General features: G+C 33.0%; 1 protein-coding gene across 1 annotated transcript in view; it reads right to left on the reverse strand.

Annotated features, from left to right (window-relative positions):
• LOC111697119 (uncharacterized) overlaps positions 1–6,400 on the reverse strand; it is a 43,126-nt gene extending 36,726 nt beyond the window's left edge. Inside the window, exons 1-4 of the mRNA XM_023467007.1 lie at positions 6,356–6,400; positions 5,622–5,661; positions 4,592–4,627; positions 4,466–4,486 (exon numbers count right to left, since the gene is read on the reverse strand). Of these exons, the coding sequence (XP_023322775.1) occupies positions 4,466–4,486; positions 4,592–4,627; positions 5,622–5,641 (77 nt within the window). The 5' untranslated portion in view covers positions 5,642–5,661; positions 6,356–6,400. The remainder of the gene's footprint in view (positions 1–4,465; positions 4,487–4,591; positions 4,628–5,621; positions 5,662–6,355) is intronic.
• Between the last annotated feature and the right edge of the window lie 8,574 nt (positions 6,401–14,974).

Here is a 14,974-nt window from a genome sequence, read left to right on the forward strand (position 1 = left end):
AGGCGAAAAAATGGATTTTTCTGAAAAAAACTTGGAAATAAGATTACTTATAAAGATGTTGAGATGTATTAGACCAGCTTAAATGAAACCTTTATGTATCTAGCTAAACAAATATATTTTTTTACATTTACCGATAATCTTTAATGGGTAAGCTGAAACAAATGTCGTCAGTTTGGTTAGTCAAAAATATACGATTTCACTGAAATTTGCGATTTTCTCCCGCATATATCCTAACAAAGACAGTAAAAAAGGGGTAGCAGAGCCATTTTTCAATTTTCGGTTTTAAAGTTCCCTTTATAAAGGACTTTTCATAAACGGTCGGATAACTTTTCACACTTTACTCCTAAACCCTGGGAGCACTCCAAAACCCTGAGAGCAGCCACCCCTCCCTCGACATGCTCTCTCTCTCTGTCTTGTAATTCAATGCTGTAATTCTTTCTGCCTCAGGGTTATTGTAAACGAAAAACCTCTAAATCTTTAAAAGACGACATCTAGTGTTCTATCTGTATTTTTATTAATCTATGACTGAACCCTACTCTCTAGGTGACTCTTAATAAAAACTTCCCGCATTTTTTAACATTGTTAAACTTTAGGAAAAGCTCTCATCTAACAAACTCTGGATTCTGGACAGGACGTGTTCTATTGTGTTCCAATGTCACAGCTTGCTTGGCCAAGGACCGAACTTTTGAATCTGCGTGTTATTAATATCCAAGTCTCCAGTCAAGGTACTAATGCAAGGAAAGTTAATTCAGAGGTGTACGCATTTTTTGCACTGCAGTGTACTGTCTTCGGGCGGAAAAGTAAACACAAGACGGATGTCACAGTCTGACAAGGAATCCATTTTCACAAAAATAATCTATGAAATATTCTGGTCATAGAAAACTAATATGTGAATTTTCAAAATTATCAAAATTAAATGCTTTTAACCTCCTTGGATACTAAACGAACACTAATGCATCTTTTCTTGGTTACAAAGTTCGCCCAAAGAGAACTGGTTTCAATATGTACGCAGAGTATACGCGACCGCAATTAACTTTCCTTGCATTAGTACCTTGTCTCTAGTTAAATTTAAAGCAGTCCTATTTCTTTAGGAAATTTGAAAAAAAAATTGAAAACTTTTTTGAAATTTTTCTCTATGTATTTTCTAAAGCCTAAATTTTTGTTATTAGTCTAAAATGCGCAATTTAACTTAGCTCTGTTTTAAAAGATGAGTTTAAAATTTACAATGTTGCTACTTGCTAATACTTCTAGTTTGATATTTTATAATTGACATCACAGCTAGCTTTAGATCCTATTAAGTCCTATAGGCTTTTATAACATTGCACTGCCAATAAAAATTTCAATTCAATTTAGAGAGAATTTCTTCCCAGCATTATTAATCACAATTTCATGATTGGGAATAAATAGTTTCTTTTTTGTTTCATGGCAAATAAGTAACATCTTATACCAACAAGGCAGGTTTCCTTTGATATTTTGCGGAATTTTAAAAATTACACATATTTATTTCACTTCATGAAAAAATTCATAGATCCAACCGTCTGGTTATATGATGAAAATGAAAATATGATAAAACAAGTCATTATTGATAAGTTGAACTGTCTTAGGTCATTACTGATAAGTCTAACTGTCTCCGGTCATTATTGATAAGTCTAACTGTCTCCGGTCATTATTGATAAGTCTAACTGTCTCCGGTCATTATTGATGATTCTAACTATCTTCGGTCTTTATTGAAAAGTCTAACTGTCTTCGGTGATTATTGATAAGTCTTAACTATCTCCGGTCATTATTGATAAGTTAAAATGTCTCCGGTCATTGTTGATAAGTTGAACTGTCTTCGGTTATTATTGATAATTCGAACTGTCTCCGGTCATTATTGATAATTCTAACTGTCTCCGGTCATTATTGATAAGTCTAACTGTCTCCAGTCATTATTGATAAGTCATAACTATCTCCGGTCATTATTGATAAGTTGAACTGCCTTTGGTCATTTTTGATAAGTTGAACTAAGGCTGGGCACATTCTGACTTTTTTTTAAACTGTTCCGTTCTGTTCCAGAACAAGGGCCTTCAGCTAGATTGTTCAGTTCTTGTTCCTTTTTTTCAATCGTTCCGTTCCATCCCATTCCGTTCCGTTCTTAGTAAAAGAACAGGTGATTGAATCAAAAAAAATCTTTTAATTATTTCAAGATGATCCCAGAGCACATTTCTGATTTAAAATGCGTTCCTGACTCAGAACGTATTCTTGGTAATAAAAACTTGTTCCTGATTTTAAACGTTCTTTTCAAGCAATTTCTGTTCCTTTCCGTTCCGTTCTTTTACTAATTGCTCAAATATTTTTAAGAACACGTTCTTTGCGTTCCGATCTTTTTTTGGAACAATGCGATCGTTCTTGATAGTTCCGTTCGTTCTCGTGAAAGAACTTTCGAACTGTCTCCGTTCATTATTTTTCCAGATATCATTGATAATTCGATTTTAACAGTGTAGAACTTTGCTCTGCAGATAAATATAAATCAAATCTGTCAAGAGAGGTGGGAGAGGAGTGGGTGTGAGGAGAGGGTTAGAAGGGGGGATATTTCTCCATTCCGATTTCTCAAATTCGGAAAATTAGAAATTTTGAAAATTAAGTTTTCCTATCCTGAGAAAGAAATTACCTTCTAAAATTACTGTAATTGATTATTTAAAACGGTTTTTATTATGAAAAAGCCTTTCTTTTAATTTCATTCTAACACAATTAAAACAAATTGTCAAGACTGTAGACGTAATTTTCATTGCCGGAAGCTATTTGGGTGTGGCTAAGGAAGCGCTAAGGGTGAGCACTTTGTCGCAAGTCTATGTTTGTAAGTAAATTGCGGATAGGAAGCGCTACGGGTGTGGCTTGCCTTCCCCCACCCCTCCCCCACGCCTCACAGATCTGGTTATAATCAGGCGAGACCATGGCCAAAGAGAATAGAATATATTAGAGTGGAATTCAGACAATCCCTCGGTATGAATTTTGTCAGTCCCTTTCAGCCTGAAAGGGAGTTCAAAGTGTACAAATCATGCTAATTGTTCACAAATTTTAAGCAGTAGAGTACATTAATACAGTATGTTCCCTAGACTATCCATTTCAATTTCGAATTTTTTAAAGCTGCTAAATAAACAGGCATAAAAGGCATAGAGCCTATGTGAAATGATCATTGGTCAATTATGAAACAAGCCTATTACATAATTTGGTTTTCTTTTAATATTAATTTTAGATTTTCTATAAAACGATGTTCCAGGGCCCAAAAGGTTATATAGCACAAATATGTGAAGTACACCTGCAGTATGGAAACAGTACAACAACATGGCCGTTTTAAAACTTTTTTGTAGTAAATTCCACTCTAAAATATATTCTATTCTCTTTGACCATGGCTCTCCGATTGGCTGAATCTAAAAAACGTCGGTTAACTTTGGTTAAAAGTGACTGAACCACTTTAAATTATAAAACAATCTTTGCAACATGAATCGATATGAAATCTCATTTTTTAGATGGAGACATCAAGATGAGAATTCAGAGACGACTGGAGCAAAATTATCCAGTAAATATTTTAATATTCATGGACGTCCACCGCTGTAAACTTGTTCAACTCTGAGCCAAATCAATTAGTATTCCCTATACAGACTATATCTCAGGAGGAACATCCAATTTAATCCTAAAATCTTAATAATAAACGAGTTTCAGGTCGTTTTTATTTTTTGGGTAACCCTGTAGATTTAACACAATGATAGGAATTCTATGTATAATGTGAATTGTACATATTAAAGTACCGGGCTCCCTAGGAATTCTATGCATATAATGTGAATTGTACATATTAAAGTACCGGGCACCCTAGGAATTCTATGCATAAAATGTGAATTGTACAAATTAAAGTACCGGGCTCCCTAGGAATTCTATGCATATAATGTGAATTGTGTATATTAAGGTACCGGGCTCCCTAGGAATTCTATGCATATATAATGTGAATTGTACATATTAAAGTACCGGGCTCCCTAGGAATTCTCTGCATATAATGTGAATTGTACATATTAAAGTACCGGACTCCCTAGGAATTCTCTGCATATAATGTGAATTGTACATATTAAAGTACCGGACTCCCTAGGAATTCTCTGCATATAATGTGAATTGTACATATTAAAGTACCGGGCTCCCTAGGAATTCTTTGCATATAATGTGAATTGTACATATTAAAGTACCGGGCTCCCTTATGAATAAATTAAATTGATAATTTTAAAACATCAAAGAATCCTAATGGACCTTTATCATTAGTATGAATTATGATAAAATATGTCAAAAAAGAACATTTTATAAAACTTTATCTTTAATACAGAGATATCCAATAAAAATGAAAATTCAGTTGCAACTTGTAAACAAATACTTCTCATAAAAACTTGTTTATTTAGAAACTAAAACCTAAAATGTTGATGTTATAAAAATATGTTCTTACCTCAGCAAAGGCTCCTTTTCTCTGAATTTCTCATAAAATTAATTAATTATATTTTTTAAACGGAGTGGAGGTGGAGGTATAAAGAGGATTAAATGTTGTAGGATTAGAGAATTTATGAGATTATTCCTGAGAGAATTTAGCACCATCAGATTAGACACAATGCTTCATAAACACATCAACATTGGTGTTAAGTGTAAAATCGAAAAAATAATTTTTAAATCACTTTTTTTTTGTGAAAAAATTGTATTCTTTTTGGCTTCGCTGTGGTATTAAAGGAACTGTAAGCGTAAGTTCAACGGCAAAGTTTGTACACAACGGTACACTAAAAAGCTTTGTAAGAAAAAGTATGTAGTAGATATCAAAGTTTAACTGTGTGGTTTTTCAACAAAAAATTAACTTGCGCATTTCTATTGCAGGAAAACATACAGGAATTATTAGATTTTATTCTTTTTAACTTATAAGCAACACATCATTGATCAAATAAAGGTTTCAAGGGTATTGTCGAGAATCGGGCATTGCCATTTGTCCATGGAGGGGCGAGAGCTATACTTGATGCTTACCTTCCCTTTAAAAGATCAAATAAAATGACTCCCTACAGTCTTTATAATTCAACTTCTTAAGTCTTCAACTCTGAAATTCAATTCAATCTAATTTCTCCTCTTCATGTTAATCAAAGATAAGTGGTATACTTTAAAGAATTAATCTCATACAATTCTTTCCCCATTAGTCTTCCTTACTAACCTTCCCTTTCTTACCCTACCTTCCCCTCCTTATCCTTCCTTCCCAACCCTTCTTTGTTTTCCATTCCCCTTCTTATCCTTCCTTCTTGACCCTTTCTAACATACACTACCCTTCCTTACCTATCTTACTCTTCCTAACCATGTCTCCCTTAAACCTTCTCTATCCTTCTCCTTCCTTTCTATTCATTTCCTGGCCTTAATTGGATTGCTTAGATACTGAAAACTAATTACTAGATTATAATCTCATAGGTCCTATCATCAAGAAAGGAGAGGGGGGGGGAGATTTCTCCGCCCACCTTAAGATCAATAGGGTACCTTGTGAATTCGACATATCACTCTATAGATGGAGGGTCCCCTGTTCCTTAAACATTCTATGTTGTCGTCTTTGCTAGATATAAAAAAGTTAATGTTTTAACCTAAAGATGGAGAGGCTCATATCCGAGATCACAAAGACACCTGGAAAACATGTCAAGTCGTCATTGCCAATATTTGAAAAAAATTAAATCATCAGAGATCGGAACTTTGGTACTATTAATCCTTACAGAAAGCATTAATCCGTATCGCTTGTTGTTCACCGGATTAAGTTAATTTCTTTCGGATATCTCACTCAGACCAATCCACAATCAATAAAAGCCCAACAAGGGAATTGAGTTTTGGCCTTCGAATTTTAAATTCCTATATCTTTGCAACTCTATGTCGTAGACCTTTGAAATGTTAAACCATAAATTTTGTTATTTTAAATACTCTAAGTTTAAGGGTTTGTGACAAAAACTCAATTTAAAAAGGTCGATCTTTTATTTTATTTTATTTTATTCAACTCAAAAAGATGGACTCAAACTTTTTTCTCACAATTAATTCACAAAGATTCAGACTGCTTATAAAAAGTCTCATCAATTTTTAAGACAGGGTCGACTTTAAAGTGTTGTTGGCTTTGGTTTTTAAGAAGTAATTGGCAAAATTCTCATTGATTTTTGATTAAGGGCTTTTAAATCACAGTGAATTATGTTACCCCGGGATAACCATGAGTTCCTTCAAAAAATTTTAGCCAATATGGTCCAGCCGTTTGGCCAGCGATAGCTAACATAAAAAATTTTAGTATATGAGCAGAGAGCTTTATTAATATTATAAAGATGACGTTTTTTTTCCTTTCCTGAATTAAGAATATCTTGTGTTACATTGTGCCCTAGAAACGTCAACATCTGAAAATAAATTCAAATTCATGAATTTTTGTAAATATTTATATTTATCATGAAAAAAATGATGATTCAATTCGTCCTTAACGGTACGCTCTTTTTTCCATTAAAAAAGACGAATAAAGTCATTTTTATTGAAATTTTTTTGTCAATTTCGGCTTCTCCTTTAAAGTTTCTTTCAGACTAATGCAGCACAGACAAGTAAAGCAGTTTTATTTAATACAAAAACATGTTCTCGATTGCACTGAGAAGGGTTACTTGAAATTATTTAACAACATTATTATACCAACCTCAGTCTAATGTTTTCTTTAATATATTTAAAACTAAATATTTTCTCTCTCATATTTGAATTTAAATATTAATAAAAAACATCCCTTATAAATTCTTATTATCTATAATATTCCTTTCAGAAATATCCAGCTAGAGAGGGGGTGCAAGTACGCAATGACCCCAGGGAAATAGTCTCCTAGCCTCTGGAGTATTTAAAATGAACTTATAGCGCTATCCATAGATAAAGATAAATTGCACATAAGACGACATTTTTCATCTTGACGGATATAAATGTACAGAGATGTTTTAAAGATATTCCTATTATATAGATTAACTAGGTCGGTTGTGAACATTGGCTGTTCTTATGTCATTGAGTACTTGTGTTGTACATGAGTTCTGTAGAGAGAAATTTAAGTTAGTTTAGTCCTCCTCATGTTCTTCTTCAGTTCTCGTCAATATGATGTATTGCTCAGTGAAATATTGTTGTTCAAATAGTTTCAATCCTGGAGTTATTTAACACTCTATTATGAAATCCATTAAAACACCAAATCACCCCGCTTATCATTGAAGTACACTTTGACCCCTAGAAGTATGAGTTCGCGGACTGTACAATTCTTGGTGATTTTGCGTACATAAGCTATCTATGTTTATTTATTTATCTATGGCGCTATCCCTATACTTAAAAATGGATATTATAGTAGTAATGTATAAAAAATTCTAAAAAAAATATTTAGTATTTCAAAAGTTATGCAATGTTTTAAGATATTCAAAAAAAACTTCATAACTATTTAAAGATTAAATATTTCTTTAATAATGTAATTCATAACTTCTATAATTAATATCTATTCTAACGTTTAAGGGTAGCGTCCGGGCGTTTTAAATACTCATCTGCGAATACACTTGGAGACCATTTTGCGGGGCTCATGGCGTCCCTGCACCCCCTCCCTCATCCAGCACCATCCCTGCAGCCCCTCCCTTATCCAGCAGCATAGATTTAATAATTAATCCCCAGGCTTTGATGGTAACCTCAGCTAGAACCATTTCATTAAGGGAGAAAGATGAAAGCAGAAAATTAAGAATTATAAATATAAGAATCTTTGATTAAATACAGGATTTCCCATGTAACATGATAGTAGCAAGTCGACTGGGAGGTCGTCTTTAATTTTGATATAATTTGTCACATTTTTTTGTCAACCTTATTTTTCAAGCAAAATTCTAGAGTTAATAATTACGTTATGGAATTTCCGAAATGCTGTCTGCCTTTTTTGCGCTTTCAAGATTACCCAAGATGAGAAGAATTATGTTTAGATTTGGACACTGTTGGTTTTATTTAACAAAATTGAAATCTGAACGAAATTCTCCGGTAATGTGGACAGCACAGAAAAGGCAGACCACATAATTAGGATGTGTCAGGACTGGGATTGTTTCAAGAACCTCTACAAGTTAAAGTATGATTTACAACTGAACAACACGAATAAATTTAAAGTTCAAAGACGACTTTCAAGTCGACTTGCTACTGTCATGTTTTGTGGGACACCTTGTATATCTACTTTCATGTCAGGTTTCGATATATAAACATACTCCACTGCTCCACTTTATGCATGTTATTGCTGATCGAGGAAGGTGATATTAGGCTGCTTTAATCTCAAACTTGGAGAATCACATCCCAGCCTACTTTTTAACGGTCGAACCCCACATTCTGACCGATCTTTTTGTTCTAGTACAGTTTAAGAGTAAAAATTAAGTTTTTTTCTTTTCTGTGCACTAATAAAATTTCCTGCTAATTTTTCAAAGAAATTTTTGTTTGCAAAAACCTGCGTCATGAAGAGTAATTTCCATAACATCTAGTTTAAAACAAATATAGCAAAAAAAAATATTTAAAAACTTTTCCATTTAAAAAAATATTACGTTTTTGTTTCTTAAGATAATGGTTAATGGAATTTTCATTGACTGGTATTTAGCGAAACATCGTCCAGACTGCCATGTTTTTAGCTATTTCGTTTTTCTGTCCTTTTCTGTCTTTATTTTCATTCAGGGTCAAAATTTGGCATAATGTAAGAGCAGCTAATGTATTCTAAACTTTTATTCTAAACAATTAATCTTTCTTTGAGTATGTCAAATTTTGACCCTGGCAGAAGATATATCCAAAACATGATCCAAAAAATATGCAAAGATCCAAAAAATATGCAAAACATGATCCAAAAAATATGCAAAACATGATTAAAAAAATATGGAAAAACAAATATGTTGTAATAATCTTTTTAGTATCGTTTTCCATTTTGTTTAGGATAAAGATATTGCAAAGTTTAGACTTTTTGAAATCTTGATAGTTTTATTGAGTTTTATCTAAATACGATACAAAACGATTAACAATACTAGGCCATTTCATACTATAGTTTCATTAGAAGTAAATATTTCCATTTCCATGAAGGATTCATATCTCTAATTGGATAATGAGATAGATAAAAAGATAGATGTTACCACCATACTATTTCTATTGGTTCAGAATAGACAAAAAACATTTGACTGAACCCTGATTGGATCAGGCGCTAATGGACTCGATATACAGGGGTGTTCAGTCAGTGCTCAGTCATTCCCACCACATTCCCACCAATTCCCTCTTTCCCCCCAACTCCCACACTGCTGTGCAAAATGACCGCTTTGTGACTGGTTAACAAGCTGAAAAGTTTCTCTCAAGTCCCAAGGTATTGTTTGCTCGGAAATCAAATATTTAAATTTATTTCGGATCTTCAGTTTGTGCAGACACAAGATCCAGGTTTACTGGTTTACAGGATTTCAGGATTCCATAAGGGATATATGTAGGGCTGGGCACTCTTTTTCAAGCCGTTCTTCTCCAACCGTTAGTTTTAAAACAGAACGTTTTACCAAGTAAGCTAATAACTGAACGTTTGACGGCATTTCCTTTTTTTAGTTACCGGTTGTTAATCAGAGCTGGGAACTTTAGAATTGGAAATCTTTGATCCCGATCGCACAATCTGAATATTCAATGTGGACACTTTTAATTTATTTCTTTATCCTCTCTTTTTGTATATTCCTACGGTATTAAAGATAAGTTTAAACATTATGTACAATTGATATGACAACACAACTACGGATAAATCAAAAACCGGTTTTAGAGATAGCTTCCCTTCCTTCCTTCCCTCTGATTTGTTGAATTTGACACAATTTTATATCAATATCCACAATTCTAAAGCTTTCAGCATCAGCTCAATTTTTGAAAGTGTGTTAACAGAAAATATTTTAAAAATTATTAAGGGTGCTAGCCGTTAACGAGTCCTTTAAAGATCATTTTAATGTATAAATTAAAAGACGACATTCAAAAACATCAAAACACGCAAAAAAACAATAAAAACTTTCAAAAAACTTACCTTTGTAAGTTTTTTTTTGCATTTTTAAGCAGAAAAGTTGATTTTTTATTTTTTATCTTTTTCAAGAAACGGTTATATTCATCGGTTAACGTTTTCAAAATTAACGGGTTTTACCGTTCGTGAACAGAATCTTAGGTAAATTTTCAATTACTTAACGAAATGTTGCCTATCCTAAGTTTATGTAGATTTGAGGATTTCAAGAATTTATATATATGCTTGCAAATTGCAATTAAAGATAAGGGGCTATGCGGGGGCCTGAAGTATTTTTGAATTTCAAACATTAAATACATACCAAAATCTGTGTATTAAATGGACTGCTAGCTTAATTTTAAGTGACCTTCCATGCAAAGACATGGCATTGCTAGATTTACAACAGTACTATCTGAACAAAATATGGAGAAAAAAAACACAGTTTTCTGACTTGAAAAGTTTTTATTGATGAACATTTGCTCTGTTGTTGTTGTATCCTACAACTCACTTTTGCAGAGAAACAACAAATGAAATTAAACGTACAGTTTTAAATAAACAAAATCACGCGCATATCTAAGTCATATTTGATCAGACAAAGCTTTAAGGGTACCGTTGAAATTCCGCTTACAGTCCCTTTAATCTTTAATCAATAATTATTCTGTGCACTATAAATATAAATTTTGATTTATGAATTCTTTTTTTATGTGATTTTTATATCTCATCTTTAAAAAAATCTATGAAAAGTTTGCTAATACATCTTGAAAACTCAAGTTAAAATCTAGAATGTACAATAAACATGGCTAGTTAGTTATCAAAGTTAAGCAAAGACTACGTCACTGCGAAACGTTCAAATTTTAAAGAAATTGATGCAACTTTTATTGCTTTTGCATTGTTATTTGATGCATTATACAGTAAGAACCAGAAAACTGTAGAATAGGAAGACGACATTAAACCAATACTTAAGTGTAGTACTTGTAAGTTATTAACGCAGTTTTCAACATTAAGTGAAATAGACTGTTTACACTGCACATTAGACTATTTAAAGCCATAACTTGAGTCTAAAAGTAGTTTTCCTATTTCATAGTTTTACGGTTTTTATGTATTCTAAATTAAGGATGAAATCAAGAAAAGTTGTCCCCTTTGGCAGCCAAAATGTGCTAAAGTGGCGCCCCGGCATTTCTGGGACCCGATATTTTTCATTAAAGGAACTGTGAGCGTAATTCCAAGTGACTCTTCCATCAAAGATGGCAATGCCATGGTACCCTTGGAAGATGAGAAACCACAATTAAAAATAATCCGTATTTAAAATCATTACATTGAAATATAATTCATACTTGATCAGACAAAGCTTTTAAATATACCCAATTGTAAATCGAGCTGTAATTGCCATCTTTGCCTGAAGGGTCACTTGAATTTATGCTTGCAGTCCCTAAAGTTTATTCCCAAATTGTAGAATGAATATTACGGATTGGATTATTGTTATTATTATAATACAAAAACAAAAAAAATTACTTGCAACAAAATTTAAAAATAAGATCAATATTTTGATTTAATTGGAATATCTTAAATTCAATGCAATGCAATGCTCTATATTTAAAGTGCGAATGCTATTTAGAAAAGGTACAGGGATACCCAGAAAGGATTAGACCGTGTAAAGACGACTTGAAACTCTTCAAGTACGAAGAAAAACAGTTTAAATTAAGTCTTGTACCTTGGATTTAGTCTATTAATACTTTATTAAATTATTTGGCAAAGAAAGAAAAAAGTTAATAGTTGAAGAGAATTTTGAATAAAAGACAGTATAAATTCCGTACAGTCGTCTCTGAAGTCTCATCATTTGTAAGAAGCCTGTATAGTTTGTTTAAAATCTTGATTTTGATCTTCTCTTGAATCTTGATTAGGTTTCCAATCAGAAATCAAAGGAATTGAGTTTTTGCCACAAACTCTGCTTTTCTAATCTCTATATCTTTGTAACCCAATGTCGTAAACCTTAGATATTTCAAACTTTTAATACTTATAGATAAAATAATCTAAGTTTGAAATATCAAAGGTTTGCACCATCAGATTGCAAAGATATTGGGATCAGAAGATTTGAGTTTGTGGCAAAAACTCAATTCCTTTGCACAACTTAATGAATGAAAACAAGCAACTTTAAAATGTAATATAAACATATTAGATTTTTACGGAGCCTGGAGTATTACAAAACGAACAAATGAACAGTTTTTTTGGGGGTATTTTGGGTATGTGGGGCGGGGGGGGGGGCACTTTTTCAAATGTGCGAATATGACTCGTCAATGCTGCAATTCTTTTTAAATAGTCTCCATAAACATTCAATTACAATTAGATTAGAATAGATTGCATTGAAATTTCAAATATGAAATAATAGTTTTTACGCAATATAGGTAATGGACCCTAAATCAAAGTATCATAAGAGTCTAAGTGAAACTATGGGGCCCTTTTTCTAAAGCCCACTTCTAAAATTTAAATATTTTGAGATTTTTTGTAATTTTTAAACTCATTCAGATTGTTGAGTTTCATCAATACCAAAAAGAATTCTGAGATGCAAACTCTTGTATTGTGGATATCGAGATCAATTCTTGATCTCGATCTTTTGTTAATCTGCAGATTAATTTGATCCTTAATCAATATTGGGTTTGGATGGTCGGAATAGTTTAGATGGTTTGGCCAGTTTGGATGGTTTGGGTGGCTGGTATGAACTGAAGAATCTCGCGGAGAATTTGCCTCGCACATAATTCAGATTCACAGGAGAGGCCGGGGTGGGGGATGGGGTTAGTCGCCCGGGACAAACGGGAGGGAGGCAGGTGGACGTGGTCCGGGAAAAATGAGGGGGAGGGTGGGTAGGGGCCAGAAATAATGGGGTAGAGGTGTGGGTAGGGTTTACAGCAAAAAGGTAAAATCGTTTCGCGAAAATTTCACATTTTTCGAGGCCATTTCGCTTCATTTTCGCATTTCGTTCGATCGCGAAGAATGCGAAAATTTTCGCTTTTTTCTTGAAGTATTTGCATTTTTGCGAAATTTGCGAAATGCGACTAAAAATTTTCGCATTTTTTAGCGAAACGTTTCTTTAGCTGGAAACCCTAGGTAGAATGAAAATGAGTGGCCCACACTAATTTTTTTAATGAATCCAAAATAAAAAATGTTTTCTAATCAAAACTTTTGAAAACTATATCTCGTTCATATTGAAATATTCTGTACCAAAGTTCCAAATATTCTGTACAAAGTTCCAAAATATAGAATTTTTAATGTTTCCTTGAAAAGCGCGATCACAGCATTATTTTTGAATATAGTATTTAAAAAGTTTGTTTAGTACACAAATTTAATAAAAATTAAGGAATTGTTAGTTGCCATTTTCGGCCACCAGGTGGTGCAAAAGTGGCGCCGTGGTGGCGGGTCCAACAGAGGCGCTATGTCATTCCTAATTATTGTTTAATTTATTCAATAAAGCAGAATACAAATCACTGGCAAGTTGAATTTACCATGGTATTAAGAAGTTATTTAGTAATAGGGGGGTTCAGGTCCAAGAAAATAGGGGTATTGGCCCAGGAAAAATTAGGGTAATGGTCCTAAAAGAACGTGGGTAGTGGTCCAGGAAAAATATGAGTAATTAAATTCGGTCCATGACGAGCGGGGGAAGGAAGTCGGCCAAAAGCCACAACATTTATCCTTTCCATGCTAAATACATATTAGCTTTTTTGTCTTCCAGCAGCCACAAGCCACAGCATTTGAGTCTTCTGGCAATTAATACGTTTTTTCAATTGGTAAATTTAATGCATTGAAATTGCGATTTTCAAACATCCAGCCACCTTATGCAAATTATATCTATGAAAATATTGATATTTAAGTTTTAAATTGAAATAATGGTGATTCCTTTAGATGTAAAGTGCTTAACTTACTTTTTCCAAACAATTCAGTATTTCCTCTAAAATGACTTATTTCTGAAAATATTATGAACAGTAAAAATATACTCTTTGAGTTCAAAGTGCACCCATAATCGAAATCTGTAGCACTCAGCTAATGGCATCTAATGTTGTGATTTTTCTCATCTCTAGACTACTCCAAACAATTTGTCTCCGTACCCACTATTAGTATAGTGATGTAAAATCTTCTTTTTAAAATGCAAAGCTGTTTATCAACTGAACATACAATTTATTGATTTTTTATAAACTTCTAAAATTTCTTAGAGTTATCAAAAATCGCGTAATGCGGCTGTATCTTTGAAAATGTCAATTTCAATGCACTAAATTCATCATTTAAAAACGTAATAATATCCCGGAGACTCCAATGTTGTTGCATGGAAGACCAAACGGCAGTAGCTTAATGCTGCCGGAAGACAAAACAACTAATAAGGGGAAAATTTTATGGTTTCAATCCGCCTTCCTCTGCTCCGCTGACCCATTAATTACAGAAAAATGCTCTCTGGTTCTAACATTTGTTAACCTAATCTTATAAGACAGTATTTGAAGTCGGAAGACTCAAAAGTCAGAGTCATAAAATACTTCTGGGTGTCCAAAAAAATATGATGATTTGAAGGTCGTCTTTGATCTGTATAATAATTTGTAAATCTAGAAGTACAGTCCTATGAGTCCTAGTGTTGATCATCAGAAATTGTGTTATCCTTTTTTGTCCTTTCATTTTAACTGAAGATGTGAAGAATTTCGTTCAGATTTCGACGGTTTAGTTTTTCTTTATTAAATTGAAATCTGAACAAAATTCTTAATATGTCCATCAAAATAATTTAAAGCAGAAAAAAACTTAAAGACAGACAACATTGAAAACGCCAAGACTAAGAGTATTTTGTGGTTATTGTTTCAAGAATCGTACATGTGAAATTAGGTTGACGACTGAATTTCACAAATAAATTCAAATGTTTCGCGGGACACCCTGTACCTGCCGAAATAAAAAGGGCTTCTTTTATACGAGGACCCA

This window comes from Eurytemora carolleeae, unplaced genomic scaffold (assembly GCF_000591075.1).
Source record: "Eurytemora carolleeae unplaced genomic scaffold, Eaff_2.0 scaffold201, whole genome shotgun sequence".
Lineage (NCBI taxonomy): Eukaryota > Metazoa > Arthropoda > Copepoda > Calanoida > Temoridae > Eurytemora > Eurytemora carolleeae.